The sequence below is a fragment of the Lasiosphaeria miniovina genome, assembly GCF_030549165.1.
Source record: "Lasiosphaeria miniovina strain SMH2392-1A chromosome Unknown B0T26scaffold_1, whole genome shotgun sequence".
Classification (NCBI taxonomy): Eukaryota; Fungi; Ascomycota; class Sordariomycetes; order Sordariales; family Lasiosphaeriaceae; genus Lasiosphaeria; species Lasiosphaeria miniovina.
Window position 1 is genome coordinate 1,916,924 of NW_026848220.1, and position 24,216 is coordinate 1,941,139.

General features: G+C 56.3%; 9 protein-coding genes across 9 annotated transcripts; 4 read left to right on the plus strand and 5 right to left on the minus strand.

Annotated features, from left to right (window-relative positions):
- Positions 1 to 170: 170 nt before the first annotated feature.
- B0T26DRAFT_745503 (WLM domain-containing protein) lies at positions 171 to 1,769 on the plus strand (the record flags this gene model as incomplete). The annotated part of the gene is made up of 3 exons (XM_060444569.1): positions 171 to 303; positions 416 to 587; positions 695 to 1,769. 3 exons carry the CDS (start codon positions 171 to 173, stop codon positions 1,767 to 1,769), a joined length of 1,380 nt encoding a protein of 459 aa, XP_060302342.1.
- A 1,838-nt stretch (positions 1,770 to 3,607) lies between these two features.
- Positions 3,608 to 4,152, plus strand: B0T26DRAFT_669872 (uncharacterized protein; the record flags this gene model as incomplete). The annotated part of the gene is made up of 2 exons (XM_060439113.1): positions 3,608 to 3,798; positions 3,861 to 4,152. 2 exons carry the CDS (start codon positions 3,608 to 3,610, stop codon positions 4,150 to 4,152), a joined length of 483 nt encoding a protein of 160 aa, XP_060302343.1.
- A 598-nt stretch (positions 4,153 to 4,750) lies between these two features.
- Positions 4,751 to 5,812, minus strand: B0T26DRAFT_669873 (uncharacterized protein; the record flags this gene model as incomplete). The annotated part of the gene is made up of 4 exons (XM_060439114.1): positions 4,751 to 4,923; positions 4,977 to 5,364; positions 5,440 to 5,687; positions 5,752 to 5,812. The coding sequence occupies 4 exons, from the start codon at positions 5,810 to 5,812 to the stop codon at positions 4,751 to 4,753; spliced, it is 870 nt and encodes a 289-aa protein (XP_060302344.1).
- Positions 5,813 to 6,126: 314 nt separating this feature from the next.
- On the minus strand, positions 6,127 to 7,903 carry B0T26DRAFT_684508 (uncharacterized protein). The gene is made up of 2 exons (XM_060440844.1): positions 7,596 to 7,903; positions 6,127 to 7,514 (listed from the first exon to the last, which is right to left on the minus strand). The coding sequence occupies exons 1-2, from the start codon at positions 7,858 to 7,860 to the stop codon at positions 6,610 to 6,612; spliced, it is 1,170 nt and encodes a 389-aa protein (XP_060302345.1). The 5' UTR covers positions 7,861 to 7,903; the 3' UTR covers positions 6,127 to 6,609.
- A 234-nt stretch (positions 7,904 to 8,137) lies between these two features.
- B0T26DRAFT_21999 (uncharacterized protein) lies at positions 8,138 to 9,466 on the minus strand. Its single transcript, XM_060433842.1, has 3 exons — positions 9,210 to 9,466; positions 8,947 to 9,052; positions 8,138 to 8,501 (listed from the first exon to the last, which is right to left on the minus strand). Exons 1-3 carry the CDS (start codon positions 9,368 to 9,370, stop codon positions 8,415 to 8,417), a joined length of 354 nt encoding a protein of 117 aa, XP_060302346.1. The 5' UTR covers positions 9,371 to 9,466; the 3' UTR covers positions 8,138 to 8,414.
- Positions 9,467 to 9,905: 439 nt separating this feature from the next.
- Positions 9,906 to 11,535, minus strand: B0T26DRAFT_635571 (protein disulfide-isomerase precursor; the record flags this gene model as incomplete). Its single annotated transcript, XM_060436737.1, has 3 exons — positions 9,906 to 11,061; positions 11,122 to 11,338; positions 11,403 to 11,535. 3 exons carry the CDS (start codon positions 11,533 to 11,535, stop codon positions 9,906 to 9,908), a joined length of 1,506 nt encoding a protein of 501 aa, XP_060302347.1.
- Positions 11,536 to 13,854: 2,319 nt separating this feature from the next.
- B0T26DRAFT_22300 (uncharacterized protein) lies at positions 13,855 to 17,474 on the plus strand. Its single transcript, XM_060433858.1, has 3 exons — positions 13,855 to 14,726; positions 14,776 to 16,065; positions 16,162 to 17,474. The coding sequence occupies exons 1-3, from the start codon at positions 14,040 to 14,042 to the stop codon at positions 17,386 to 17,388; spliced, it is 3,204 nt and encodes a 1,067-aa protein (XP_060302348.1). The 5' UTR covers positions 13,855 to 14,039; the 3' UTR covers positions 17,389 to 17,474.
- Positions 17,475 to 18,342: 868 nt separating this feature from the next.
- Positions 18,343 to 20,881, plus strand: B0T26DRAFT_797509 (uncharacterized protein). Its single transcript, XM_060446929.1, has one exon. It carries the CDS (start codon positions 18,367 to 18,369, stop codon positions 20,827 to 20,829), a length of 2,463 nt encoding a protein of 820 aa, XP_060302349.1. The 5' UTR covers positions 18,343 to 18,366; the 3' UTR covers positions 20,830 to 20,881.
- Positions 20,882 to 21,243: 362 nt separating this feature from the next.
- On the minus strand, positions 21,244 to 24,027 carry B0T26DRAFT_684524 (trafficking protein Mon1-domain-containing protein). The gene has a single exon (XM_060440845.1). It carries the CDS (start codon positions 23,706 to 23,708, stop codon positions 21,717 to 21,719), a length of 1,992 nt encoding a protein of 663 aa, XP_060302350.1. The 5' UTR covers positions 23,709 to 24,027; the 3' UTR covers positions 21,244 to 21,716.
- Positions 24,028 to 24,216: the final 189 nt, after the last annotated feature.

Below are 24,216 nucleotides of genomic sequence, written 5' to 3' on the forward strand. Positions count from 1 at the left end.
ATTTTGTTCTTTACTAAGACCGACTTAAATATTCGGCGTCTCCTCCTACAGCCCCCCGGGTATAATTATTGGTTTTAATTAGAAAGGCCCCTGTTGATGCTCTGCGCTGTGTGATGCTACCTGTGCAGCTTCGATTCAGCAGTGCATGAGAGAAAAAAAGGGACATAAAGATGCCGCTCGGGATCCAGCGCCTCAATGCGAAACGGTCACAGCCCAACGACCGCATCGTCTTCATCAAGCCGCTGAAAGGCCCCGACGAGGCCGTTGCGCAGGACTTTCTCGAGCGAATTGCTGCTCAGTGTTGTATGTTACCCCCCTTTCTTTTTTTCTGAAATATTGTATTACCATTTGTTTTTAGTATATTTAGAGAGGCCAGCCCCTGCCGTCTTACGGCAAGAGACTGACATTCCCGCAGTGCCCGTCATGAAGGAAAACCACCTGTCAGTCATGTCGCTCGAGGAGTACGAGCCTAACCCCGAGTTTGTGGGGCGCAACTTCAACGCCGGCGAGGTCGTCCAGCTCGTCCTCAAAGCCCGCTCCGGCCACTGGCTGCCGTTCAACTATGTGCAAATGGTCATGATGCACGAGTAGGTGGCCCAGCGTCGCTCCTCTTCGCTCTGTCTATCTACAGGTGTCACCGCGAGAGACAAGGAGACGGATAGTGTTTACTGACTTGCTCGCCTTCTGGCACCAGACTGGCCCACTGCAAGCAGATGAATCATTCGCGGGCGTTTTGGGCAGTCCGCAACCAGTACGCCGACCAGATGCGAGGGCTGTGGTCGCACAGCTACACGGGTGAAGGTCTCTGGGGCCGGGGAGCGCATCTATCCACAGGCGAGTGGGAGAAGAACGGCGTGCAGCCGGGAGAGCTTTTGCCAGAACACCTCTGCGGCGGCACATACCGGTCGCGTGGCAGGAAGAGAAAAGCGAAAAAGGTGCTCAGCTATCAAGAGCAAAAGGAGCGCCGCATACTCAAGAAGTTTGGGGCCAACGGCGTGGCCCTTGGCGACGACGCCGGGACCAAGAAGAAGCTAGAGAAGGGTCGCACAGTCGCGGCCAAGCCCAGGGTCGCGGGGAGCGCCCGCGGTCGTGAGCTGCGAGCTGCCGCCGCCCTGGCCCGGTTCGACCAGCAGAAGAAGGAGCCAGCAGAGGGCGGCTCATTGATAAAGAACGGCGATGAGTCAGAGAGCAGCGGCGATGACTACGAGGACGAAGAGCTGAACGCCGGGGAGCTCGAAGCTGTTGACCGGAACGGGAAGAGGCTGCTGGACACAAAGGGGAGAGGCATGATCAAAGTGTGCGAAGACGAGAATCCCGAGGATCAGGATTCAAAGCAGGAACTGCTCGAGTTGCTGGGCATAAGCGCGAACAGGCCACGCTCGAATCCAGATCAGGCCGACTATGGAGGGCCAGCTATGCCAAAAGAGCCAGAGACCAAGCGGAGCAGCAAACAACCACCTGCCCGAAAGACACCCCCAGCCACGCGGCAGACCGCCAAGTCAGAGCCGGCAAGGCCAACGCAGCCCGAGCCGAAAGATGCGCCGCCGCTTATCAAGTCGGAAGACACGGGCGCCAATACGTGCTCGGTGTGCTCGTTTGCCAGCGACCACATGTCTGGCACCTGCGCCATGTGTGCCAATGTCCTACACCCAGAGAGGATGCCGGGCTCCTGGGCGTGCAGCAGCGAGGCGTGCAAGGGCGCCAGCTACCGAAATGCCAGAGACTGTGGCGTTTGCGGCGTGTGTGGAGAGCGTCGAAGAGAGGCTTGAAGTTTAGGCGCACGCATGCATACATACCTGCGCCTTGCCACCGGACACATTCACTCCAAAGCTCAGCGCCAGTCGGCTAAGCGGGATGCACACCGCATCACGGCCACATTTGCGTGAAATGAAAAACGAACCCAAATTTACAGCTCGTAGCCTGTCAGAGTTTCAGACCGGTGCTCTGCTTGCTTCTTGTTGCTCCCGTCAGCCCGTCGGCCGCGAGTTAAGTCGACGGCATTAGGGCTGTGAACAGGAAGCTATCTTACCTACCTTGCCTGGGTTGTTATTAGTTGCCGAAAGGTCAAAGACTCGGCTCGGACGGTATGATGATGTCAGACAAACAAGTGGGAGATGCGACTCCCGACTAATTTCCGGCCGATCATCTAGGTATGGCATCATCAAAAATGATTGCCAGGCCTAGGTACAAACGATCAATGTGGCTCAAGGGTCATCGTCCCGCATTTCCAACCCCCCGGTCCAGTCTGTTTTCCTTTGGGTGGAAGGGAAGATCTGTCTTTTATTTGTTATTTAAAGTTGCAACGAATGGATAGGATGAACCGCAGCCGATCTTGTGGGGGGGGTTGCATGGAGGCATTGGAGCGGATTTCGGGGTTGGGCGGATGGGCGATGAACAAACGAACCAGAGTGTGCATGTGCATGAAACGTGCCAGCGGATCTTCTAGCCAGTTCACAGCACAGCACACACAGCACGGGCAGGAAACGACGTCCGAGAGACTCTAGAGTGATGGATGGCTGGCTGGTGTTGCCCTCGGCAGCACGCACCGTCAGCCGTCAGCCAGATTCACCTTCACCTTCTGTTGAGAGACCGCCTGCCCTGCTTGCTTAGTTCACAGTGCTTACTTAGGTAGCCTGCCATGCAGCTGACAGGGGTGGGAAATTGGCCAATCGAGGGCGCTGCTGCGTCGCGCTCAGGAGGTGTTTCACATTCCCATCGTCGTCCCAGGTCCAGCCCACCGACAGATACTATACAGCAGCAAGGGCGGCTCCGAAACCTGGCTGGCTCTTCCTGGCTTGATCAACCCGAAGGAGAGAGAGGGAACCAGGCTAGGCTAGGCCGGGGCTGAGAGGATTGATCCGATCTGCTTGCGCGGCACATCGTTCATGCCCTGGCGTCTACCGTCTGTGGGCCAGAAGAGCCCAGAGTCCCAGAGTCTCACCAAGGAAGCTTCGCTGCTTCGGTCAAGTCGAGCTCTCTGTCGCAGCCTCGCAGGAGATCCCACCATCCCTGCGCCCGAGGGGCCGTAGCTGCAGATCCCCGCGCATCGAAAGCTTACCCCTGGGAGAGTGCAGCAAGCTCCGCACCGCACTGCAGAGCGTAGCATATGCCAGCATGGCAACACCGCACTAAACATCAAAGCAAGCCAGCCAGCTTAATGATCCCGGCGTAAGGTAGTGGTGGTTGCTTGCTTCTTGTAGATAACCGGTGCGGGTGCCCGCTGCCATTCTTTCGTCTCTCGATATTGTTGTCTGTCTGTCTGTCTTGTTCGACTCTTGGGAGATTGCCCTCCATCTGTCCGTTTGTCTGTTCTTTTTCGCCGTGGTGGTGGTGATGAGTAGGGATCTGTGATCGCCTCTTTTTTTCTTCTGCTTCTCTGTATATACCTTCCTACCTACCAACCCTTTTTCCTTCACTCTTCTTTTCTTCTCAACGCGACGCTGCCGGCTTGACGTCTGTGCTTTCTCTTCTTGCGATACCCGCCGTCTTCTTATAACGGCCCTGCACTTTACGAACGACTCGAGAAGGGATACAAAGTGTCTGGGAGAGGAAACGACCAGGAACTCGCACAGCATATATCGCTATTACCCACCCAGAGGAGCCCGCCATGTTACCAACCGCCCTCTTCCTCCGGGCTGTCCTGGCTCTCGCCGGCGCCTGCCTCGCCATGCCGTCGGCGTACCACATGTTCCCTCGGGTCATGGTGCCACAGACACATTACGAGGTGCTGAGCATGCGGGCCTCGACACAGGTCAACCCGCGGGCGGCCCTCGACACGCGATGTATCGACAGGAATGCGTAAGTCCATGTTGTTCCACTATTTTCCGTCACAAGACAGTTACTAACAAAACCCCCGACAGCCGCATCGTGTTCCACGACCAGAACGTGGCCGAGCTGGACATTTGCGGCGGTATCGCCGGCGCCGTGACCAAGTGCGGCGGCCAGCCGGGGCCGTCGACGACGGGCCGCTCTGGCACCGCCCTGTTCACGCTCCGCGCCGCCGACGCAGGCGCTACCATCAACATCTCCAAGGGCCGCTGGGAGCAGTGCGTGCGCGCCGCCCGCTCCGTGTGTCCCACTGGCAGCCTGGCCGCCACGTGTGTTGGTGGCGCTACCTCGGGCAATGTCGCGTTTACGCTCACGCCTATATGACATGGGGGCAGGCGTATTTGAATCAGCTTCTGCTTTTTTTTAAAGCGCGTTTCGACGACATACGCCTATAGAGATACCTACCTGCAGGGCATATACACTCCCCCAGGTAATGGCGGCAAGAGGGTGCTGGCTGGGTTCATCGGGATTACATATAAACAGACAGATACAAAAAAGGGATACAAAGGGATACAACGGCCACCTGGAAATCTCACACATTGTATATAAGGTGCATGAATGGATGGGTGGACGGCGTTTATAGAGCGGGCTACAGCAATTTGACTCTCGTCTATAGATATTAGATACCGACCTAGATAAATATCCACAGCCTCAAGAGGCACCGTATGTCAACTACAACAACAACAACATAACTGTGTCTACCCAACCCAAACCCCAGCTCTGTTCGCGTCGCAACAACCCAACTACTGGTCACCGCCTCACCTTCTACATACGACCATAGCCACTAGAAAGCTCGGGATCCCGTCCGCTCTCCCTTCGATAAACCCGTGAGGGCCAGACCAGTAGTTGGGTCGTTGACGACCGACTCGGAGAGTTCTGGTGGTGTTTTCGGGGAGCTGATATCAATAATGAGCTAGGAAAACTAGGCTTCTAGGGACGGTGGCATCTCAGGGGCGGTGTTGTTATCGGTGGTGCCTGAAGCATTAAGCCAGCCGAGCTGTTGGCCGCCATGCAAGCGAAGCAAGTCTACGACCTGGTCATATAAGGGGTCGTCACTGAAATGGTGCTCCCAGTAGGCCATGGCTTTGGTGATGGCTAAAGCCCCGCAGGTGCATGAGTTCTCAGCGAGGCGTTGGAGCCCATCGTACATGTTGTTAAGATGTTGTCCCCAGTTCCGAAACCTGTCATACGGTCCATCGTCGGCCCACTCGACTGGGAACGACCCTTCCAGACCAGAATATTTCGTCTCCATCTCGAGTGCCCTGGAAATAAAGCCGCAGCCTCCCACGACGCGAAGTTCGTTGTGTCCTTTGGACTGTGCTGCCCTTTCTTGAGGCGAAGCTGTCGAATGTCTTCGACGTCCTCGAGAAGTTCATGCTTGCCATGGAGCTCTGCAAAGGCGGCAATGAAGTGATGGATCAGCAGCGCCCGGTACTCTGGCCTGAACTCGTCATTGTTGACCGCGCACGATGGATGGAAGGACTGGATGAGGATGGCCGTGTGGCCATCTCCAAAGTCGACGTCCTCTCGCTCCATCTGATAGTCATCAACAAAATAATCAAATCTCCCCGTCCACTCGTCTTAGTAACTGTCCCTGTAGCAGCGTATCACCACCCTTAGCTTCTTGGCCTGTAGAATCTGGGCTAGCAGCTGGTGGCACTCTGGGTTGCGGTCGTTGTTGTTCCTATCCGACTGGTACGAGAAGGCATAGAGAACAGTTGTGTTATGGATGTCCCATGCTCCACTGGTAGCGAACCTGATGACCTTGTCCAGCGCCTGCAACGAGTTACAATCTCGTACATGCTCATCGAAGGAAATTCTGCGGGAAGCCGTAGAGGATGGCCGCTCCAGGATAACAACTACGTCTGAAAAGCCAGCTGCGAGGTTGCACGCCTGAGCGATCTCAGGCTCGCTGGCACCGACCTCGGTTCCGAATTCTTCGAGGAGTCTGATGGCAGACAGTTCTCCTTGAGAAGGCAAACATGTTGGAGGGAATCGTGGTAGCGCTTGAGCACACTGAGGTACGCCTATCCCCATGACAACCGGAAGCGGTCACATGGCTTTGAAGATAGTAGGACTGTGGCCGTTCGCCTGGAGCTCTTGAGCGGAGGTTGGAGGTCAACAGGAGATGGAGTCACCACCGGGGTGAGTGGGTGGGTTGGGAAGGGCGAAAGGAGTTGGTGCGGCTAGCGTGTGTCTGCGTTTGAGCCATTCTTGCCTGAGGCCCATCTGCACGATCCAGCGGCGTGACCATCGTAACGTGATGCTTCCGTATTTTAGCCAACACCCTACACAGTAGGTATTAGAACCTGCATTTCTTAAGCACTGTCCTCATTTGATATAAGTACCAAGGTGCATGTATAAGCGGGTGTGTAATAACCTCTTTGACCTTATGCTCCTTGGGTTTTAATTTTAGCGCTTGGATCAAAGGCTTCCATTTCTATGCCTACCTAGGCACGATCCAGGATACCGAGGGAGGCACTTAGAGCCCAAGACAAGTTCCGTAAGAAACGAACATAAATTGGCCCATATGTTTAATATTGTCTTTTGCATCTTTAGAACGCCTGGAAAACGGGGTATCATTCTGTCTCGCTTTTGGCCGCAAATAGAAGAGAAATAAAATGAGAAAAAGGGGAAATAAAAATATGCTACTCCCACGGAAAAGGCTTACCCCTTTTTCTTTTGTCCATCTTTTTTCCCTCGGGATATGAAGCACCCCGGCCCCTCCCTGAATAGGAGCGGAAAAGAAAATAAATCTCCAAAAAATACACAAAGAGGACATCAAACACCATACCGCGTAAAGCACTCCTCGCGGTGCGCCGTGAGACACTGCAGCGCGCACACGCGCGAGCCGCACTTGGTGCAGCGCACACGGCCCCAGTAGCCGCACACCTCGCAGAAGTGGCGGGTCGGGTACGTCGGCTGGCCCGAGGAGGCGTCGTAACCGTCGCCGTCGTCGTCGTCGACGGCGGCGCGCGCGTCGAGGTAGCTCAGGGGCGGCGCCGTCATCAGCGCGCGCAGCTCGTCGTCCGTCGGGAAGTACGGGACGTGCGACATCAGCAGCGGGTCGTCGTCGCTTGGGTGTGCGGCCGGGGGCGCGCGGCGGTAGGCGGGTAGGATGGTGCCGTCTGGCGGGTAGGTTTGGGGGGGCGGTGGCAGCGGTGGTTCGGCATCGCCGGGCGCGGGCGCTGCCGATGTGGTAGTAGTACTGCCGTCGGTTGTCTGTGCTGTTTCTGTTGTAGAGGCCTCCCCCGGTGCGTCCGTCATCTCCACGTCGTCATCCTTGTCCTTGGCTATGTCTAGCTGCTCAGCCTCCGCCGCCTTTGCCGCTTCCGCCGCCGCGGCCTCGGCTGCTGCCGCCTCTCGCGCCGCGGCCTCCTTTGCCTCTCGCGCTGCTGCGGCAGCCGCCCGCTTCGCCGCGGCCGCAGAACGCTTGCTGGCAGTGCTTGTGGGTGCCTGGGTTGGTGGTGGCGGGGTGGGCGCGGGCGAGTTCTTTGCTGCTGCGGTAGCGGGTGGTGTGGGAGCAGACGCGGCACCGGGCTTCAGCTGTGCTGCGTTCAGGGCGGCGGCGGCAGCAGGGTTCGTCTCGGCAAGGGCGAGCAAGGCCCGGTAGTCGTCGAGGTGGTTGGCGAAGGTCTTTTGCGACTGTAGGATCTTGCGCACGTTTGGCGTGTGTTTGTTCTGGGCTGGTCACATTCATAGGGAATCAGTCGCTAACTGTCATTTAAGCATGTCCAAGAGAGTGCGAAGCTGTGAATGGCACCCACCTCTACCCGGCTTGGGTGGCACGGGGATACTCGCATCCCTAGAGCCGTCGCGGTCAAGGGCGTCGAGTTCCTTGCGGATCTTGGCGTCCTGACGGACCGACAGGTCGGAGCTGGAGAGAGCCGCCTGGTTCCTGGCGGCGCGCTTACGGTTGGCCGGCTGCAGCGCCGACGACCCGGGCGCCGGCCCCGTGTCGGGCACGTATGCCCATCCGGGCGCGTTGGTCTTTTTGGCGCCGGCGACCTCGATGACGCCAAAGTTGTTCATGGTCGTTCAGCGCGGAGGAAGCGAAAAGGTGGGGTGGAAGTGGATGCGCCGGATTTCGTTCGGGAATTTTATTAGAAGTGACACTAAAGTCGCCCCGTCCACTGCTTCGTACAGTACCGTATCCATTACGGGGTACCTTGCAGGCAGACACAGCACGCTATCACGGGTATGCGTGCCCATACCCCAATATATGCCGATTTGCCTCCTGTTGCAGATCCAGGTGGTTGTAGTATATTATTGGGTCCGATGAAAAGAATCATCCCAAGTCAATTGGCATTGGCCAGCACCGCGGCTACCTCAGACCAGTATTGCCACGGGGCTCATAGATAAATACGGCAAGCAGAGCAGATAAATCGCAATAAGACACGCTCCTTTCGCTTCTTCATACTGACGGCCATGAATGGAATAAAAACCCCCATATGTACCATACAAGCTAGGCTGGCCTGCCCCCCTTCCAATCTTTCATATACATGGGCAAGCGGCCTAAATACCGCGCATTTTTGTTTTGTTTTCCCTCTCCCGGGCCCATCGTCACGTCAAGTCATGCTTCTCGTCTATTTTTTCTTCCTCTCCAATGACTCCATCTTCTCCTCTAGAGTTCCCACGTATTTGCTGAGACGGTCGACGGCGTGTTGAAGGTTCTAGACGACAACAATGCCTGTTAGCCACAGAGTCCCGCAACAACCGCCATGTGAAATAGGGGTGGTGTGGACGACACGGCATTGCAGAATGAGCAAGTTCGCGCGCGTGCAAAGCGTGTGCGGCCCTCTCCATCTCCTGCCACCGAGAAGCCCGCAGGACCAGAAGAGGAGAGGAGAAAAGGGGGTAGAGAGGCGGTGTGTTGGTAGGTGGAATTACGCTGAGCGAGACGCCACGGCCGTCGGGGCGTCCCGTTTCCCCTTCTAGTATTCCAAACCCAACAAACACACACACACACACACGCACACACACACACGCATACACACACAAGCACACAGAAAATACAACCACAATAATAATAACAGTAACAACAACAACAAAAAGACCCAAATGCAAGGAAGGAGGCGTGTTAAGTAAAGGAGTATCGTATCAAATGCAGAAACGCACGTAGATATCCTCGGTCAACAGCTCGTTCGATGACTTGTACTCTTGCAGGGCGTAATAGTAGACACTGGCGCCGGCGAGGGTGCTGCCGAAGAAGAAGCCGAATAGACTGGAAGCAAGCAAGCATGCAGTCAGTAAACACGTTCATTCCTAATTCATTTCGCAGTTCGCCGGCGTCGTCGTTCGCTATACATGGACAGACAAAAAAAGGGAGAGCAGAAGAAACACAACAGCCCATAGACATAGACATAAGCAACACAACATACCCTCCTCGAAAGGCTCCAACTGGCTTGCGCGCAGGAATTGGCGCGGCGGCGACGGTGTCGAGCCGCGCAGCAGACGTCTGGAAGGTGCGAGCGGCGGCAGCAGAGCGCAGCGTTGCGCTCGAGAGAGCGCGAGCGCCGGTCAATAGTATCTGCGAGTTCATTTTATGGTGCTTTGGTTTGGACTGTTCCGTTCCGGCGGTGCGAGGGGAATGACGTGAATGCTCCACGGTTGATGTGAGGCTGCAGCACAGATGGAGACATTGAAAGCCCGACCCGTGGCCCCCTGGGTTACTGACTGCCGCTCAGGGGCAATTGAGCCAATCAATACCCCCCACTTAGATTTTTATGCAGCGTCGAACGTGTCCTGAAATTAATGGGAACACAAAACACGACACAATACGGATTAGATACACCGCGCAACCCATTGGCCCAGTTCTCGAGCACAGAAAAGAGGCATAAAGACGGGAGTTACGATATACTAAAGTGTCATCTAGGTTTCAACAACAGTCACCAAATGTGAATCCGTGAGCAGGAACCCAGGGGCCTTTTTCGGGTCAGGGCCCTCATTCCAATTAATATGAAAATACGCGTCGGTAAGGTATTTTGTTTGTTCCCAACCCCAAAATCAAAGGGTTTCAGTCGCCCCTGTCCCTAGTGAAAACCGAGAAATGCATAAAATACAGAAAAAACTCTCCTCTAGAGCTCGTCATGGTCCTCCGTCTGCTTGGCCGCCTCCGACGTGGTCGACTCGGTGGCAGCAGGCGCCGCCGACGCCTCCTCGCCCTCCTCAGAGACCGACGCCTTGTACTTGCCGTTCTCGGCAATGAACTTGATCAGATCCTCGACAGTTCGCGCGCCAGAGTACGTAACAGCCTCCGACTTGGAGCCAGCGGGGAACAGCTTGATGGTGGGGAAGCCCTGGACCTCGTCCGGAACGTCGTTGAGCGTCGCGTCAACCTTGGCGATGACGACCTTGTCCTTGAACTCGCTCTTGGCATACAGGGCTGCGAGCTCCTCGTACTTGGGAGCAAGAGCCTTGCAGTGACCGCACCACGGGGCGTAGAACTCAAGCAGGACATCCTTGGTGTCATCCAGAACGATGTCGTTGTAGTTCTTGGCCACGACTACGGTCACGGGGCCTTCCTGGGTCTCGGGGATGGGTTCAGACTTGATGCTGGGGTCAACCTTGCCGGCAACGAAGTCGTCGACGAAAGTCTTGATGTCCTCGAGCGTAATCGCCTTCTCCTGGTCGTAGGGAAACTTCTGGTTCTTGACCGTCTCCTGAATGGCAAAGGCCGGGAACTTGTCGGTCTTGAGGTTCAGGTTGCCGGCGTGGGCACCAAAAGCCTTGGCGTCGATGGTGGCGAAGTTGACAACGCCACGCTGGGCCTCGGCCACAGGCTTCAGAAGGTCGCTAATCTCCTTGCGCTCCTCAGCCGTCTCGGCGAAGATGTAGGCCAGGGGAAGTCCTGACGACATGTAGTCAGAGTATGTCTCGGGGCCAACCTCGCCAATCAGGGGCGTGGCAGCCGTCTTGGTGAACTTCTCGATCGCCTCGGCGTCGAACTTCTCCGTGAAGACAGCCTTGCCCTCGTCGAACTCCTTGTAGAGCACAATGGCGGGGGCAGTGACGCCCTCGGCCTCGGCAAGAGCAGCGTCGTTGGTGGCACCGAAGGGGTAGTTGTCCCGAAGCTTGTCGGCAACCTTGGAGAAGGTCTCATTCGAAGCCTTGTCAGCGGCATCGAAGAAGGCCACGAGAACGACCTTGTCGGCCTTCTTGAACTCTTCCAGGGTATCCTTGGTGAGCGTCGATACGGCAGGCAGCGACTGCTTGATCATGTACGACGTGATGCTGTTGCGGATAGGTTAGCTCTGTTTGCCTCAAGCAGCTTGTAATTGACCAGGGACGTACGCAGCAGCCTTGCGCGGGCCCTTATACGGCGAGACATTATCCAGACCGCGGAAAACCTTGAGAGTAGGGTAGCCCTCGACGCCGTGTTGTTGGCACAGTTCCGTCTCCTCTGTGCAGTCGATCTTTGCGAGCCTGATGTCCTTCTCCTTCAGCGATGTCGCAGCCTCCTCGTACTCTGGGGCGAGAGCCTTGCAGTGACCACACCATGGGGCAAAGACTGTGCGCGTGTGTTAGCATGTTGAGGCACGAAAGAGGCACTGGGAGTACAGGCAGACACGTACATTCAGCGAGGACAATGTCGTTTGTCTTTACGAAATCGTCGAAGGTGTCCTTCTTCAATTGCTCGACGTCGGACGCAGTGGCAACTGCCGCAGCCGCGAGCAGGCCAAGCGCAAAGTTCCTGGCGGTATGCATACTTGCTTTCTGACACTCTGTTCGAGTGATTTCTGTCAGTGAACTGGCTCTGAGCAAACAGTTGCAGGCAGAGCCACGGATTGCGAGCTAGGTTGGGGTGAGGTGTTGTTGGTTGTCGGTTGCGGGAGGTGCCACAAAGGAAGACGGACTGGACTTACGGTAGTGGGGGTGTCTCAAGAGGAGGAAAAGGATAAAGAATTAAAATACCAAGCGGGCAACACCGAGTGGGTATTTGGAAGGACCCCAGGCGGAAGAGTCCCTTATAAATAAAAATTGAGATGGGGTTGTGTATTGGAATCTCCCAGGAACTGAGAGAAGTGTATGTGGCTACTTTTTATTATCTGATGCGAAGTAATCAATTTCTAAGCCCACCTGTTCTCAGGCACGAGAGAACAGGTGTCTTTTCCCACGGCATAGCTCCCCCAGCCTTGGCCCCCCTAGGCTCGAGAAGCGCCTCGCAAAGGGGCGGGTGGCCTGCGTTGGTGGGGACCAATGGCCAGGGCTGAAGCAAGTGGGGCCAACCCCCAGGGAAGTCTCAGCTACTTTGATGGACGACTTATCGTGAACAAGGTAAACTACGAGGCTACACGTCCAATAGTAATAACATTCCCACTGCGAAAATAATTAGAGCACAAAAGTTGAAACTTCCTAGTGATGAGAATTAAGACGATGCTGGCTTCTGCGGCTCTTATTCAGGTACAAACAGAGAAAGCCCTCAAGTCTTTGTTCCGTCCTCTGGGACGCAAAGTACGAAGTACACAGTACTGACTGGACCCGAGATCAGCCTTTTGGCAACGGTCCCGATTTGCCCCAGCCGTTTCCTGCAATCAATTCCGCACCATGTTGCCACAGCTGCCACAAGGCCTGGAGGGACTGGTTATCAAAAGCTCACAGCCTCATGCAGCGAAACAACCTTGAAAGTGAGGTGTGGCCGCCACGATAAGCACTTGGATTCGATACTAGTACCAGAGATGGATTGATGGTTCACGGTCTATGGAACCCGGGAGAGTTTGATGCTTATCCTTCCGGTCACGCCGTCTCTCAAAGTTTTCTTGATATGAACGCCTATCTTGCTTTTATGTTCTCGGAAAGGTAGGTAAGGTACCTCGTAGCTTTGCTAGATGCCGCTTAACCTTTTCCAAAGTCAAAAGCGGCTCGTCTGAATCCGCGAGGCACAACGGCTAGGAAGAATGGACTCCAGCGTCCGAACCGTCTGGGATTATCGGGATGGCAATGCCGCAAAAATGTCACTGGCGCTTACATAGGTCGCAGGTCAGACGACAGAGGCCAGATATGAGAATTGTCACACTCTTACCCTGCACTACCACGCTTCAGTTGCTAACAGTGACGGGCTCTGGCGACGCACAATTGTCTCGACATCGACCCGTAATCGAGAAGACGCTATGTTTAAAACGACGTTATGGGACTCAATGCACGTCAATGGAGATCAAGATCCATAAGGTGTTGTTCATCTCTCGCGGCCAGCGCCAAGCCACGACTAGGCGTTGCTTTTGGGCGGCCACCTTCCTGGGCTTTGTTGGTATCATGGAGACTCCTGAAACTTGTTTAATGTCAGCGCCCCGATTAGAGAGAAGTGCAACGAAAAGAACAGCATAGCAGCAAATCCCTAGATTTCTAATCAGAAATACCAGTCCACTCATAATCATTCGGGATACCTACCTTAGGTACTGACTTGGCTCGAGATGGATCAACGGGTAAACATTTTCCCCGCTGTTACATTGCCCTTGGTGAGGCAGCAATTTTTGCCGTTCCGTGAGATGTTTATAGTTCAAGCAACTCAAGCAAGAAAAATTGCTTATATCACAAGGTGTGTCCACACGCTGGGTACCTTAGGTACCTGAAATCATCAGAACGTTTCGAAACGAAATATTATGAATGGCGGTGTGTGGGCTTGACAAGTTTCAACGACATCCGTTGACTGAACTTGAGTTGGCTCTTGGACGGCCGGCAACTGGATGTGTGCGTAGAAGAGGGTGCACGTATGATGATAGAGCTGGAGACGTTGGTGTCTAGAGCTATACGGCGACTAGCCGTTGGTATTGGCCGACCACTTCCAAGTTTTAGGCGTTATGTCGCGCCTTCCATTTGTCTTGCTACTAGTCCTTCGATCCTTCCTCAAGAGAGCGTACTTGGTTAATTCCGAAGCGGCTTTCTATGGAATTGGAAGTCCAAGGTGGATAGTTCCTGCCAGTTCTTCAAATTCCCCTTCTCTTCCTGGGCAAGGTCGTGACAACCCGGACGGCCATCTCAACCCGGGGTTGCGTCTCCGGACTCAAGTTCGCCAGCATTGGTCAACCGGAGTGTCACGGCAGTTATTGACAAGCAACTGCGTCGTTTTATGATTACCGTCTTGTCCGCACTGTCCAAGTCCCAATTCACGTTTCCGTGTCCGTTCCAGTCCATCGAAGCCCCAGCTCCACGCGCCGAGTTGGAGCTGGAGTCGGATCGCATATTCTCGCTCGCTACGCCGGCTGCTTGCTTCCATGGAGCAGGTTCGCACGGCAAGACGTTCAGCTAGCCATGGTTCTCTCAATCGAAGTTACGCGGTCGATGTTTGCTATCGACCCCGAGTTGGCCCCTCGCGTACCTTCTCGCGGCCCCTACGCAGCGTGAACGAAAATGCGTCTCTCCTGGCGTCACCAGGGCCACTCGAGAGCATGCTCAAGACTACCACCGAGACGGGAGATATTGGCTTGTTCTCCATCAAGCCGGTCCGTCCACCCGCCACTTTCCACGGCCCCCATCGCGCCCGGCCCATCTGGAGCGACACAAGCCTTGGTGGAGCAACTGTCAGTGACGGTTTCGACACCTTTAGCCTCAGGGATGACAGGAGGAGACTCCCATCCTACCGAGACACTGCCTCGGAAATCATATCCATGTATGCTTCCGATAGCCAGAGGTCCGTCTCGAGTTCTCTTTCGCCGCCTTTCGATGAGCTGGGCCAACGCTCCTACTCCATGACAACTTGCAGCTCGAGGCTGCTTCCGCACCAAAAGTCTTCCGGGACCATGGAAAGCCAGTCAAGCGGAGGCTTGTTGCAGCGACCTCGCTCACCTTTCCCCTACCCCACCAGGCTTAAGCGCCCAGGCGTGCGGCCTTCCTCGCCAGCCGTCACCGAGAATGGAGGCGTTGATTATAGCAGGATGGTAGAGATTGACCGGATATCCCGTGTTGGTTGCCTCCTCTCTTGAAGTTGTCTCTCGTCTAACTGTTTCCTAGCGGACAGTTCATGGATCATATAAACCCACATATCCACAGCGCGGACGCCGGCCGGCACCAGGGTTAGCACGTCTCGGACACAACAGATCCGGCTTGTCGTCTTCCAACTGCGATGCCGTGTATGGATCTCAGTACCCTCACAGTTTTCCGGCGAGTGCCCCTGCAGCATGGGGTGGTAGGTTTCGCAGCCGGCTTGACAGTGGCACATCGGAGCATAGTCTAAGGACCGCTAGTCTGACATCCATTGTCGACATGTATCAACCTACGTCTTGTGCCCCCCGAGCACCTAGAAATTATCCCCGGCCTCAACCAAGCGGCAGTTTTTACTATGACTACTCTGAGGACTTTGACAGTATTTCCGAGAGCCCTCCGGTTCTGGTCGGCCCTTTAGCCCCTGTCCCAACTCGGGCTGCGAGTATGCGTCGACCAAGGGTCTTGGAAGATGGCTGCGATGTACGGTTTCACGGCCCGACTGCCCACCGTTTTCCAGTTCTCCATGAAATATCTACCACTGGAGAGCAATGCTGTCATCTCCCGAACTCAGAGGATAAAGGTGATTTGGAGGAACTGTTCTGTGGCTCTTGTTCACGTTACGACGGGCCCGGACAACCATTTTTGGGATCTACCACTCAACTAGGAAGCTTAGAACTGCCAGACTACGAGGCCAACGAGGCAGTGGTCATTGCACAGCATCCATCACTACAACAAGACAGGGCTCCGGAATCATGCGCTGGCGGCCGGGTTGGTAGTGATTCCCCAACCACCTCAACAGATGAGAAGGCGGGAGCTGATAGTTCCTCTTGCCACGAGGTGGAGACCAAGGTTTTAGGGAAAACAGTTGTTCGTATTGAACAGACTGTTGTCCTCAGGGGCGAAGAAACTGAGGCTTCAACTCCGACTGATTCTCCGAATCTGGTCGATTACGAGACCTACAGAAACAATGCCCGAAAATTAGCAGCATCATCTCCCGGGGTGTCTTCGCAAACTGTCGATATCTATCGGTCCTTACCGCTTTCATGGGCAAAAAAGGAGTCCGTCTCGTCAACTTCCAGTGGCCATCGGCGCCGGAGCAAGTATTACTCAATCGAGCCCGGTCTGTCTGATCTTGCTTCTCTTGTTCAGCACCTCGAAAGAGCTGCAAACACGACCTCTCAGGATGACTCTGCCACGCCACACTCGCCGGTGAATTCCCCAATGCAAGCATCGCCGGACGCCTCCAGCGACGATCCAGCCCGAGAAGAAAGCTTCCAAGGCCCACAGATCAAAGACGGCACTGAAGACAATGATGACGTAGGTGTTGAAGGAGATTCCGGTGCCCGTGGCCACAAACGAAACCCCGCCGTATCAAAAATCAGTACCAGTCAGCTGATATCAGTGGTCAATCAGAATTTAGCTCCGGCCATGAGCCGACCGCAGACGCCTATTCTAGCGCCCCATCCCATCTCACCAGTTAGAGAACTGCGGCTGCAGAATAGTGTCCCTCAACTCATGAAAGCATTGCCCCCTTTGCCGGGCAGCTCGACCAGGAGTGAATCTTATATTCTCAGAATGCCATTTGATAGGCTTGACCTTCCAGCTCGATTTTCGCCGTTGGACTTGTCGAAGATCTGGACGCCACAGTCCATGCTAACCGAGCCTTCGGTAACGAATAGAGCCAGAGACGACCGAAATCGTGTATATCGAAAACCGGACGTCAATGAGGGCGATGTAAAAGCGGATTCAGAGAGTAACACGGAGAAGCGGATACCAACCCCCGGAGCACCCTCTCCCACCGCTTCCAACTCTTCGTCTGGCCAAGATACCAGCCAGCCTGATCGAGACGAGGCCAGTTCCCAAACAGCAATAAGCGATGGCGGCGAAGACCACAAAGCCACCAAGCCTAGGAACGGGAAGTTGAAATTAAAAGTTTCAAGAGGCGCTCTGGCAAAGAGCCAAATGGAGGCGGGCGGCATCAGAAGAACAACAATCCCAGAGCAGATCGGAGGCTGGCGAGAAGCATCCGCGGGGCCCCGGCGACTAGTTACTCGGGGTGACTGCAGCACATCTTCTATGATTAAGTTGAGCGAAAATGTATCTATATGTCACATGGAAGATTTCGAAACGTGCGAGCATGAGAATGCGTTCATCGGCAGCTCCGCTCCGTCCCCTCCGGCGGCAGCGCTATCTTTTTGTGAGACAGGGGGTCATCTCGACGACTATATAGTCGCTGCACAAGAGTCTGTTGTCCTTGTTAATCAGGTCTCCCCGGTTGAAGTACGGAGTTCTTTTTCAGATGAGAGCGCAGCAAGCGGGAGACCCCCCAGAGGACTGCGAAAACGCCTCTCTGACCTGCGGGTTCGCCTCGCCGAATCCCGTCTGCGGATTGCAGAAGAGCCGATGCCCGAGACTGTGACGAGCAAAGAGATGGAACATGTTGGCATCGGCTTTGCTGTCCTACCGACTGCCAGTCTTGTGGATGGCAACAAAATTCAACTGCCTTCCAGGATCCCTGCTCGACTGGACGACGGTCTGCCCCTCCACCATCGAGGCTTCAGGGGCCGCATGTCCAAGTGGATGAAAACGGCCAGACAAGCTATTATGGCTGCTTGTACTGGCTTAAGAAAGCGCGGGTGAGTGTCAAGAGTCTTTGGCACTGGGATGTGGAATCCTGGCGTCGGCTTGCATAATGCTATGTTGGCTATGCGAGCCTCGTGTCTTGCTCTACTTTGGCTTCGGGCAGGTGGTTACTTTTTGGAAGTCTGTTATTAGAGTCCTAACAGACGCAGATCAGAATCTTGTCTTGGCATGGTTGCAAGGAAGGAAAATTGCCGCCTGCTTTGGTTTTACTTTGCTCCTTTTCTTACAAGATGCTCTCGGAGCACAGCGTTTGCTGCAGGATTCAAGATGCCACGGCCTGTTGTATTCACCTTAGTTGATGGGATACCACGGAGGGAATCTAAGCCGGGTACCGGTTTCCCTGCTGTTGGAAGGAGCCACAGGTTGATGGCGTTTTGGTAAGTATGTCATACAGAGAAAGTTTTTTTGTTTTCTTATACCTTGGCTCTCGGTGAACTTTGAAGTGGCGACGAGCCACAACTCTCACGCTCACAACCCTATAGCTGCGGTCTCCTTGGTAGCTCCAAAGTGTTGAGCATGATCCTTTTGCTGTACTAGACAGCCTTGAGCTCTTGATAGTTTTGATCCCTAGACGCAAAGCCTCCGCTTGCTATCCCGCGGGCACAGAACGGGGACTCCCTTCACTTTCGGAGAAAAAACTGTAGTTGATTTACCCTCACAACTGCACAAACGCACACCCATTTACCTTTTCATTCCTTTCCAACTTACGTAGTCTTTCTTTTTCCCCGCCGCAACAACTTTCGCATTGCCACAACCTATGCAGAAAACAAGGGCACCGAAATCTTGGCGTCGCCTCAACCATCGACCATCGGCCATTGACCATCGCCAGAGGCATTGACAAGCGCCTTTCATCCTAGCTTGAAGAGGGAAAGCGTATCGCTTATTCATCCGGGATACACTCTTTTGATATCTGGAATTTCAGAGGTGGTCTTCGTATCCCAACAAACAGAAGGGTAACCGAGAATCCTCGTCAATATGAAGCCACCATACACGTATCCACACGAAAGGGGCCTCAGGCCGTCATGGGGAGCATTCGACACCGCAGCGCCAAACGACGAAAGAGCACGGCGGCGGAGATCGACAAGGCAATCGCGAGATTCTAACGAGTCTGATGAAATAAGAGTTAACCCCAATCCCGTTTGGCCATTACCGCTGTCGACAGGCGCACGAGGCGGTCATGGTCGGTTCGCTCACCAGGGCCACGTTCAATATCGCCAGCAACTCCCCCAACCAGAGATTTACAATGCACAAGTCGTTGACGACGACGTCGATGATGATGATGACACAGAAGAGAGTGATTACGCAGCTGGGGATGTCGCGGCAGAGGTGGAAGCTCCCAAGGCCCGCGGACGATGGGGAAGGATTGTTGACCGCTTCGGGGCGAAACTCGGACGGAATAACGGCAAGTCTAAGGATGTCGGCTTGACTGGTAATGGCAAGCAAGACAAGGAAAGCGGGCTGAAACGAATCTACAAAAAGCTTGGCTGCTTCGGCCGCGGCAATGGACAGAATAAAGGGGGCCAACAACAAGAGCCACCTCAACACCAACAAGATGATGAAATACCGCCAGAAGTGGGTGGGCAGGGGGTTTTGCCGCTGGGCACAAATATCCCGCCCGAGGTTGTTCAACAGCTCCCGGTCGCTAACCAGGCACCAGAGCCAGTCGCGGGGCCTTCAACAATGGTCCAACGAGTATCTACTCTTATGGCAGAGACACGCCCTGCACCGGATCTGCCTCCCCACCCGGCTGCTGCCCAGTCACTGGAGCAGCAATATCAACAACATCAAGCATCGGACTCGGCGATGAACCAGAAACCACTGGACAGTTATCTAGCGGCCAAAGCGCTGCATCTGATGACGGAGCCCCATTCGGGCTTTCGATCGCAGTCGGCTTTCAGTCTGGCTCCCGTCCAGGAAACAGAGCTGAACACATGCAGTTCCCAAAACAGCCTGGCAACCACCACGCTCGGTCCCGACGCCATCGCGTACCAGGTCGGACAGCAGCAGTACAACGCCCTGTCGCCACCGCCAGGCCGCCACTACATGTCGGGCGCGCTCCAGCAGCAGGCGTACTCGCCGGGTCTGCACCCGCTACTGGGCGGCGGCGGCAGCAGTGAAGGGTTCGACAACCCGTTCGCCCACCTAAACGCCGACTTTGATGGGCCGGCGCGGCCCAGCCGGCACCCGATTGCGGACGCACATGCCGAGGAGTGGCACCGGTGCGGGCCGGCGATCCCGGAGCGGCTCAGCTCGCGGCCCTGGCGCCCGCGGTCTCGGGCCATGCTGTCGTCGTCGTCGTCCATGTCGCACCGGCGGCGGCAGCGCTCGATTATGTCGGGCTCCAGCAGCCTCGACTCGCGGCGCATGTCGTGGAACCCCTACGACCTGCCCACGCCGCCGCATCAGCCGCTGTTGGCCGACATGATGGAGCTGCTGAAGCAGCAGCAGTCGTCGTCGCGTCCCAGCACCGCCCGCGGGCCCCGTGCCAGCCGCAGCTCCAATCTCATGACCAACGCCGGCAGCGCCCTGGTTAATGTCAATGCCGCCGCCGCCGCCGCCGCCGCAAATGCAAATGCCAACAGAAACGGCAGCTTAAACGCCAGGAAGAGCAACCTCAGCAATGTCAAAAACAGCAACAACGCGGCCATCGCTGTCGTCCCCGGCCACGTCCGTGGCGTGCCCCTATTCAGCACGGGCAGCAGCGCCGCCGGCGACTCGGCTGTGAGCGGAGTCTCGCAGGGGTCTGCGGAGGAGGCGCCGTGGGCGGACCGCATGGCGCGGCTGAGCCGGACGACCGAAGACTCGGGCGTGGGCGTCCTGGCCGAAGAGGAACAGCAATACAAGAACAAGACAAAACAGCAGAACCAGTACCAACAGCAGCTGCAGAAAAATCAGCAACAGCAACAATACCAGCCGCCGCAACAACAACACCAGCAGCAGCAACAACCACCGCAACAGCAGCTACCGCCGCCGCCGCAACAGCACAGAAAGAAAAACAGCGACGCCACGACGACAATGGCAATGTGGCGGGCGCGGGACAGAAACAGCAAGGCAGCCGCGGCCGTGGCCAAGGCAGAGAAGCAGCAGCAGCAGTCGCTTCACGAGAACGGCGGCGGCAGCAGCAGCAGTACTAGCAGCGCAACAGAAGCAGCAACAGGAAGAGGCCCAGCCGGAGGACCGGCCGGAGGAGGAGTCGGCCTGGGGATCATGAACGAGGCCTGGTGGAAGCGTAACAGCAACGGCAAGATGGTGCCGCCGCCGCTGTCGTTGCCGCTGGTCAAGCAGCCGGCTCCGGCCCCGACCTTGGCTACAGCCTCGCAGTCGCAGCTGCAGTTGCCTCAGCAGCAGCCGCTACCGTCGCAGAAACTCCCGCTGCCGCCGCTTCCAAAGACACAGCAGCAGCAGCAGCAGAAGCGCGGCATGAGAACGTCGATGTGATTGGTCCTTTACATGTTTTTTTTTGTTCTCTTTTTCTTTTAGCAAAGGGGGGGAGGGGGCAGCGGAGAATAGAGGATGGGAAGAGAACGAAACGAGAGAGTGGAAAAGGTATAATAGCTGAGATCTGAGTGTGTAGTGCGCAGTACCGATAATTTATTTGTTTATTTATTTGCGAAAAGGGGGAGGTAAAGGGGGGCTGGCAACGGGGAACAAGGGGAGATCAGATCAGGCCGGGTTGGACTGGACTGGACTGGACTGGACTAGGTTGAATTGGATTGAATCGTTCCAGCTAGCGGACAGGCGTCCGAACAAGTCCAGGCCACATCAAGCAAAGAGCCCAGGCCAACGAGACAGCTAGCTAGCTAGCCAGGCAGCCAGCCATTCATTCATTCATTCATTCATGCCAGTCAGTCAGCCAGCCCGACAAGTCTTTGACGTTCGGAAGCGGGTGCCAATGCTACTTTTCTTTCTTTTCTTTTCTTTTCTTTTCCTCCTTGACCTGTCTCTATCTACATGGGTATAGCCCCTTGTAATGGTGTGTATGCGCGTGTCTGCGTGCGCTACGGAGAGTGGTTGAGGCTGCCTTGCCTTATTGCTTTTTCTGTCTACATGTATCGCTACCCAAGGTACCTACCACCTACCGCTTACCCACCACCTACCTACGTACCTACCTAGTAACCAAGAGACGAGAAACTGCGATTGGGAAAAAAGGGGGGGTTCAGGAGGCGGAGAGTAGAGATGGACTCGAACATGGTCATCTGTGGTATTTTAATTGATTCATCTAGAAGCATTCCTGCATTATCCTTCGTCTTCGTCCTCGAGACATGTACTTGTTCCCATGATATATGAACGGCTGCAAACTGCACAGAAAGAGCCGTGACAACATTTCAAAACACGCCACCGCCAATGATGAACAAACGCTCCTCCTCGCGGCGGGCCCATTGAATGATCTTATTCGCGCCCTGGGTGACGAGGGCGCGCGAGATGTTCGGGCCGGCGACGCAGTAGAACTCGAAGACGGGGGTGATCCAGGCGAGGCTGGCAGCAGCATCGCCGACGCAGTGCAGCACCTTGAGGTGCGAGTGCTTGGCGTGCATGGACGCGTGCAGCTCGTGGTACAGGGACATGAGGCGGCGGCGGGTTACTGTTTTTGACGATATTGTGCTGCCGCTGCCAAAGGCCGGCTGGTCCAGCGACGCCATGCAGAACTGCACGTTGGCGCGCGACTTGTACAGAAAGTGGCTGATCTGTGCGCCCGGTGCGATGGCGGCGACCGAGGGCCGCCCGCTGCGGACGGCCTCCTTGATGATGGCTAGGCTGCCGTTCTTGGCCAGCTGGTGGGCGACGCTATCGCGCATCTCCTTGAGCTCGAAGAAGCTCTCCTTGTCCGTGCTGATGAGAATGATGGCGATTTCGTCTTCCTCGGCCTGCTCGGGCTGTCCTCTCTGGCTGGAGAGAGGACTGCTCGGCGGATGCGGCTGCTCTGCTCCCTCTCGGGGCGCAGCCGGCTTATTTCTCGCAGAGCCCGGAGAGCCCGGGAAGCCCTCGTCTCCAAAGAAGCTCACGTACATGTACAGGTAGCCGCGGTTGTTAAAGGCGGGCAGGCACAAGGGGATCCAGTTCTCGCCGCCGCCGGCCCTGATGCCGCCCGAGGTAAAGAGCATGTTGAAGATGAGCTGCAGGTCGCTCGGGTGGAGCGAGTGCTTCCGGGGGCGGATGACGCTGACGAGCTTCCCGCCGGCGACGATCAGGCCGTAGAGCAGCCTGTCGCCGCGCAGCTTAAGGAAGGCGTTGTTGATGGAGTGGCGCTGGGACTTGCGCAGGCGCAGACACTCGAGGGCGCCGAGCAGGGCCGAGGGCGAGCCGCGGGTGAAGCTGTCGGCCAGCGAGGACAGCAGCGACTCGGTGCCTTCGAGCGGCTTGCGCAGGTCGGTGGACGGGCGGTGGACGAAGATGTTCTGCAAGGTGGGCAGGGTCAGGGTCGACAGGATCTGCATGTACAAGGCGTCGAGCTGGCTGCGGAGCTGGGCGTCGCTCTCGCCCAGGCGGCTGATGGCGACGAGATAGAGCGGGCCTTCGGTGGCAATGACGAAGCGGGCGTTGCCGGCGGTGAAGCCCAGGAGGGGATTCTGGGCGCCCTCGTAGAAGGAGATGATGGTCTGCACGATGCCCATGTACGAGTTGACCAGGCCCAGGTCGCCGTGGCGGCTGTATATGGGCTTGCCGGCCGACGACAGGATCATGTAGTGCTTGAGCTTAGCCTTCCACAGCGCCAGGCGGTCTTCGTCGGCCGTGACGGCGCTGCGGTCGGGGATGTCGTCGAACTCGCTCTCGAAGCCGGCCAAGGCGGAAGTAGTAGAGGGGCCGCGCTCGACACTGGTCTCGAAAGGCTGGACGGTAGCGCTCTGGGACCTGAGCAGCATCCAGGCGGGGCTCTTCCTGTTGAGCTCGCCGGCGACAAGGCTGGCGAGGTCTCCTGGCGGGCGCAGAGTAGGGGCGAAGCTCATGAGGCTCATCGAGTCGGAGCCGTCGGCCAGGTTGGCGCGGGCCGGCAGAGCGCCGAGGGCGCCGAGGGTGTCGTGGGTGGGGGTGGCATATCCGCTTGCTGTGGTAGAGGCGGCTCTCGTGGTGGTTCGAGAGGCGGCCCTAGAGAAGGTGCCGCGCGATCCGTCGGGGAAGGAGAGGGTCGAGATGTCGATCGACGACACGGCCGTCGTAGCGGGCGCTACCTGCAGCTGAAGCAAACTGCCAAGTGCATCTCCCGGAGAGGCCAAACCCAACGACACCGAGGGGCTCCGGCGCGGCGGCCGCGGGGGCAGCGGGGGCGGGGGCGGCTGCATTGTTGGCGGCGCGCTGTCCGTGTCCGTGTCCATCTCCATGGTGGTGGTGGTGCCGCCCTTGTGTCCGAATCGTGCATTGTCTCTTGGCGGGATCCCCTTGTTCTACTCGTACCGCTCGGGCTGTCGCGTGCTCCAAGTCGTGATTATCGCCCGCGCGCGTTTGGCTTTGGGGGGGTTCGCTTTGATCGTATCTGCATCCCGAACAACCTAGAACTAGTACCCGAGGTGTACTTTTTGGGGTATCATGGTCCAAATTTTATCTCAAAATCTGAGGCTGTCAAACCGTAACCCGCGCTGTTTCAAGTTTCATGTCAAATAGATGAGGTGGGATGAGATGGGACGGGATGGGAAGATGAAGGGAAGTCGGAGGAAGTGCAAATGACGGCAGTACGATGCGCTGCAAGTCAGGCACCAGGCTGGACGGACAGGGGGTGGAGAAGCCAATGGCATCGCTGCTACGGATAGGCAGCTAGCAGCGCCGTTGGCGCGGCGCAGCTGCACCCACTGATGCGCAACTGTTAATGACAACTGACAATCTAGCAGCCGC